The sequence below is a fragment of the Cololabis saira genome, chromosome 8 (assembly GCF_033807715.1).
Source record: "Cololabis saira isolate AMF1-May2022 chromosome 8, fColSai1.1, whole genome shotgun sequence".
NCBI classification, from domain to species: domain Eukaryota; kingdom Metazoa; phylum Chordata; class Actinopteri; order Beloniformes; family Belonidae; genus Cololabis; species Cololabis saira.
In genome coordinates, this window is record NC_084594.1 from 8,967,901 (window position 1) to 8,974,023 (window position 6,123).

The 6,123-nt window shown below is 46.8% G+C and overlaps 1 protein-coding gene across 2 annotated transcripts; it reads right to left on the reverse strand.

Moving 5' to 3' along the window:
• Window positions 1-571: 571 nt before the first annotated feature.
• On the reverse strand, window positions 572-5,789 carry LOC133448296 (transcriptional regulator Myc-1-like). Of its 2 annotated transcripts, XM_061726687.1 has the most exons (3): window positions 5,620-5,789; window positions 3,773-4,325; window positions 572-2,889 (listed from the first exon to the last, which is right to left on the reverse strand). In XM_061726687.1, exons 2-3 carry the CDS (start codon window positions 4,308-4,310, stop codon window positions 2,261-2,263), a joined length of 1,167 nt encoding a protein of 388 aa, XP_061582671.1. In that variant the 5' UTR covers window positions 4,311-4,325; window positions 5,620-5,789; the 3' UTR covers window positions 572-2,260. The 2 variants fall into 2 exon arrangements, with proteins under 2 accessions (XP_061582671.1, XP_061582674.1); XM_061726690.1 differs by lacking the exon at window positions 5,620-5,789 and having other exon boundaries at window positions 3,773-4,486.
• Window positions 5,790-6,123: the final 334 nt, after the last annotated feature.

Here is a 6,123-nt window from a genome sequence, read left to right on the forward strand (position 1 = left end):
GTGGGAATGGGAGGAATCGTCAGCTCTCTCCCCGGAGAGGCTTCATGTCGCACAAAGTCAACGAACCAAACAAACGACGGCAGTAACTGCTGTAACTCTGGTTTTGTGTAGAGTTGCAGAGGCCACGATGGCTTTTGGCCCACCTAGCATGGGTTCTATGACATTACTGAACGGGATCAGTGAACTAACTGGCTTTCCTCTTCTTATCTGCACCTAATTTCCCATCATCCTCCATCTGCTTTACCTCTGCAATGGGTCGTGAGTAACGGTACCAATAACTGAAAAGAAAGGCGCTTTGGAGTTGAGCCAAGCAGCTCCACCCCTTCAAACTGCCTATAAACTAAGTATTTGACAGGATTTACACATTCTGTATATTTTTTCTTTGAGGAAAAATGTTGGTGTGATTCAGTTTTGCTTTAATAAAACTGACAACGGGGTTCAAATACTTCACGCGTTGCATCACGTTATTTCTCCAAAATAAAATTAAACCTTGGTAATTTCATAATTGTTCATATTTGTGAACAGGTGAGTGAATTGAGTGAGTGATAGAAATACAGACCACAATTAAGAATGAAAGGAACTCTCGTATTCAAGAGCTTGTAACTTTTATTTCAAGTTATACTATAACACCGAAAAACATAATTTATCGTTTGAACAGTAAAACTTGATATTCCCTATGGAAGGTGCTCCAAGCAACTGAAATTAAATTAAAGAGAAAGAAAAATCCACAAGAACTTTGCAACTATCAATTTAATTTTTATAAAAAAAAAAGAAAAAAAAAAAGAAAAAAAAAAAAAAAAGGTGCTTTAGTTTCAATTCCACAAACACATTAAAAAAAAAATGATATATACGACTAAAATAATTTATATTACAATAACACATTTACATATTAAAACTGTACAAATTTTAAGAAAAAAAAAAATGAAAACACACAACACAAACCCAACTGCAGTCAGGTGGAGGTAGGTTTGTCAAATTTAATGTGGAAGAAGATCTAAAGACATCCCTGCTGTCTCGTTAAAACCTCCCGGCATCTCCGTCTCAGAAAAGGCAACTCTGAGACCCAACAAAATCAAAACACGAGGAAAAAACTAAAAACGTTCGGCTCCACGTCGGAAGAAGACGACGACATTTTAACCAGACAGCAGAAGCCATACGGCTCCCGGGAAAAAAAATGGATTTTAAGGCCAAACGGCTAACGAAACCAAAACTACACCGGAACCCTCCTGTAAACCAGAATCTGTTCAAGTCACCTGAAAAAAGTCGGAAGAACTTTTATATAAAATATGCATTTTAAGACATATGACAAACATGCAAAGTTTAATCGTTTCGGTTTCATTATAAATAGACCATCAATGGACAACATTGGCATAAAAGTTCTGCAGAAAAACAGCTGATAAAGAGTCGATTTGAGGGCTTGGTGAAGAAGTACAGCGGCGCTTTTTTATAGTTTTAACCGACCGCTTGATGCTGCGTCCATCGGATTTAGTTTGGCACGAAACAAGTGAAAGATGTTGGCCAACGCCAACAACGCCGCCGCTGTACCTCCTCATCAAGACAAAGTGATTCATAGCTTAAAAGGTTGTGAGGCAGTGGCTGCATCTCCGACCCAACGGTCCAATCAAACACAGGATAACATTTACTTTCCCGGAGGTTTTGCACCTTATCAGCTGCAGAAGAATCACAGTGACGTTTTGCATCAGGCACAGTGAAATATGGTGATGATGATGATGATGAACAGTTTATTCTCTGGTGAGAAGCTCTGAATGCTACCGAACAATAATCATAGCAAGTCAAGTTTTTTGAACATTGGATCCAATGTTTCCATCGGATCAGAAACCGAAACGTTGTCCGAATAACTTCAAATAAAGCCAGCGTAAGACCTGTCACCGTGGAGGGATCTCTGGGTAAATATGGCTATCACACATCCTGAAGAACACAATATTCAAGTTTTAAAACGTTTCCAGTTGCTCGGCCTTGACAGGAAGGTCTGGCTTTGTCTCGTTTTCACTTGTGCCGTTTTTGCATCCAAAAAAAAAAAAAAAAAAAAAACAGAACGAGGGGCGTGGCTAAATTAAAAAAACAAACAAACAAACCACCTTTACAGTCAGCAGTCGAGGCCACAAGTGTGTTGAGTCTCTGAATCACGAGCCAGTGTCGATTCATACCATAAAGTCTTTGAAATGTGCGCGTCGCAGCACCGGCGGCGGCCGCCTTTAAGTCTCTGTACAACCCCCCCCTAGAAACCCTGTCCGTTCCACTACCGGCGCAGCCGCTCCAGCCGCGCCTTCAGCTCGTCCTGCTTGGCCCGGAGCCGCTCCCGCTTGCCCTGCAGCCGGCGGGCCTCGTCCTCCAGGCCGTAGATGCAGTCCCGCGCCTTCTTCAGGATCACCACCTTGGACGCCTTGTCGTTGCGCGACAGCTCCGGCACGTTGTCCCGCAGCCGCACGAAGCAGTTCTTCAGCTCGTTGCGCCGCTGCCGCTCCATCACGTTGTGGGTCCGCCGCCGCTCCTCCTCGTCCTCCGTCTCCGCCGAGCTGCGCGGCGACTGCTGCTGGTGCTGGTACCGCGACGACGACGAGGATGAGGATGAGGAGGAGGATGACGAGTATGATGAGGAGGAGTGGGAGCTGCGCAGGGAGTGGTGCGAGCGCGACGACGAGCCGTCGCCGCCTCGCGAGCGCTTGCTGGACGGCAGCGGCGGCGAGGCCGGGCAGGGCGCCGCGTAGTTGTGCTGCAGCTGGATCTCAAACATGTGACGCTGCAGCGCCCGCTGCTCCTCCTCCTCCTGCTGCTGCTTCTGCTTGCGGACCGAGAGGTCGGACGACGAGGGCGGGGGGGAGGGGCTCGACGGGCAGCGCGTCACCGTGACAACATCGATTTCTTCTTCTGCCAAGAGATGAAAGGAAGGGAGAGATGGTTAGTGTTTGTTTGTTTTCATCCACACACCCGGTGGCCTCGACACACACACGTAGTAAAACTCTCCCACGCTACTGTAAACAGCTATAAACATGCAGTTACTGCTTGTAAACTGTCGCAGATTTAGTGCTTCAGTTTAAGAAAAGAAAACATCACTATTATGGGAGGAAAAGACAAGAAAGTTACTCTTCTGTCGCTTCCTTAATGTCATCAAATATAATCTTAGGAATTGGTTGATCGATAATCAAAAGATGTGAACATTGAGGTGTAAACTATGGATGTGTGGATGAACTGTGTATATTGTAAGGGTTTAATTATATACGTTATATGTTATTGCTGATGTGTTTGTACTTGTGTTTTAATCTTTTTTTACTCGGTACTAGAATATTATTTCTGGCAGAGGGACTGCCAATGTAAACTAGCCTTTTTGCTACAATTGGGTACATTTACATTTTATTTTATAAAATGTTTCTTAATGTACGTTGTCCCTCTCTAACAAATAAAAAATAAAAATAAAAAATTCAAACTTTCACCGGGTTTCAGGACCCGGAGGGTTCGGTGACTCATCAGGAGTTAATACAAGTATCACAACTGAACATGAGTCACTGTCAGGCTCAATTATCTGTTTATAAAGCCGCCCGACCCCCCCGGCACTTCAAAACAGCCGCCGGTGCGGATCCCTGTGAAGGTTTGCAGGTGAGGGGGCGGCGCTCTGATAAGACGGGAGCAAAGGCTGCCGCGGCTCGCCGCCACTAAACATTAACCGCTAATCTGAGCGGCGGCAGATGTGATCAAGTCTGAGTTGATCAGCGGGGGAAACACGGGGATGTAATCGAGGAAAAAAACGACTCACCAGAGTCGCTGGACGAGCAGGGCGACATCTCGCTGCTGGCCGAGCCGTAGTCGGACGTGGCCTCGCTGGGCTCCTGCGCCCCCATCAGGTCCTGGCAGTCCAGCATGGAGCCGGCGATCTCCTCGAAGATGCTGGTGTCGATGTCGGAGAGCAGCGGGCTGGAGCCCAGCATGGACACCACCAGCTTCTCCTCGGCCAGGCACTGCCACAGGCAGTCCTCTCCGCCGGCCTCCAGGGGCGAGCCGGGCCGGCTGGGCCCGCCGTCCTCCTTGCCCGCGGCGTCGGGCCGGAACAGGTCGGAGCAGGGCCAGCCCAGCTGCTGCATGTCGTGGTCCTCCAGCAGGATGTCCGACACGTAGCTCAGCTGGTCCTCCTTGGACAGGGGCTTGCCGTCGCCCGGCCCGGCCTTGGTGGGGGGCGACTGGGGCGGCGTCGGCAGCGCCTGCAGGTCCTTCATCAGGCTCTGGCAGAACTCATCGTCGAACAGAAGCGGCTCCGAGCAGAACCAGTCCGGAGACTGGCAGAAGCTTTGCAACATTTTCGACCGCAGAATCTGAGAGAACAATCCACAATAACAAAAAAATAAATAAAAATACTCAAATTATGGAGGTAGAAAAAATAAAAAATTATTAAAAATCCAGAAAAAGCCGGTCCGGTAGTGTTTCAGTGAGCCGGTCCCGGCAGCAGCAGTAATGTAGTGAAAGTTTAGAGCGGTTTCTCCACACTGAACCCCACCGGCGGCGTGCAGCCTTTTATCTGTGTTTACATCAGCAGGCCACGCCCCCCGCCTCTGGGGAGCCCCATCAATCACCCCAGGCCCCGCCCCCCGTGACGTCACGGCAACAGCTGGAAGGGAACAGCTCCGAAACTTAAAACCTCTTTCCACTAGTTACATTTTTCCTTCTCAGAAAGTTAATAATAACAAAACAACAACACAAAAAAACACCCCCAAGTAAATTCCGGCTGCTGCTGACGCTGCACAGGCATGAATGGCTCGCCTTTGTTTCTCTGACTTATTTAGTTTATCAACACTTAAAACGAAGAAAAGGAAATATGCAACTGATTCTCACATGACCAAATAACAAATTTATAGAAAAAAAAATTTTTTTTTGCAGTTAAATCACCAACATTGCTTGACACATAATGCAACAGAAATGCAGCAGAGAGCCTGTAGGAGGGCTGGTGCTGGGGCTCCTCTGGGATCATTATGGTATGTATAGCAGACTGTGTTGGAGAACAAAGCAGCAGTGTGTGTTTTAGTAGGAGCTGCGTTTGGCTGCACAGGAAAAACTTAAACAAGGACCCGTCTGCACCCCGACAACTTTAAATCCCCGTCTTAATGGCACCACAAACTGATTATTACACTTTTTCTGCTTGCAATATGCAGAAATATAACCAGCAGGAAGGTTTTAAAACAATAAAAATCAATGTGAAGTCACATCCTCTTGCAAACTTTGTATAATTAGTGGGATAGTTATTATTAAAATCATGATTATTAAAAAAAAAAAAAAAAAAAAACATTTTGTCACTAAAAACAAACTAAATGTCTAAAAAAATTCACATTGGACTGTTTTTTCCTTCTAAAATCACTCTTAATAGAGCTAAAGAGGAAGTAGGATGTAATTTAAGGGTGATTTAAACCTGCGTGGGCTGGGCAGCCCCGGACACACGTGAAACCGGCACGAGTTCGTCCTGCAGCCTGACAACACCCAGAAATGCACAAATGCATGCAACATTTAACAGCATTTGTGAGTTCTCAAAGTTATTTGCTGAATAATTAAAAAAAAAAAAAATTACAAAAAAAAATTAAAGAAAAAGGCATTTCATGCACATGCTGCCGGTCTTACCTGCAACTGTTTGTAGAAATTCAATAACAACCAAAGGGAAAAAATGCGAAAAAATGAAAATATCCAACAGAATCCAGATGTTCGGGGACCAAACTAGATGCTTCTGCTTGAGCGGAACTTTGTGCGGGTGAAAGTGCGGCTGTAGCGCGGCAGCATGGTGTCGGATCCGCGGGGACTGACAGACTGAGTGGGTGTGACCGGGTCAGCGGGTTTTTAACCGGCGCCGCTGCGCGTCTGCCTCCGCCGAGCCCCCGAAAAACGCGCCAAAATATCAACCCCGGCAAAACCTCGCCGGAGGGAATCAAACCCACCGCCGATATTATCACCACCGCCCCCTGTATTGATCAAGTCCAGGCGGATAAATGACTGTTGTCGGCGAGGGGGGTTAAAAGGGGCTCAGAGTGAGGGTCTAACCCGGCGGAGGGATACCGTTGCCGGTGATTTCCAGGAAAATGGTGGCGGGTGAAACGCACGCAGACGCACACGTGGATTGTGAGAAAATGC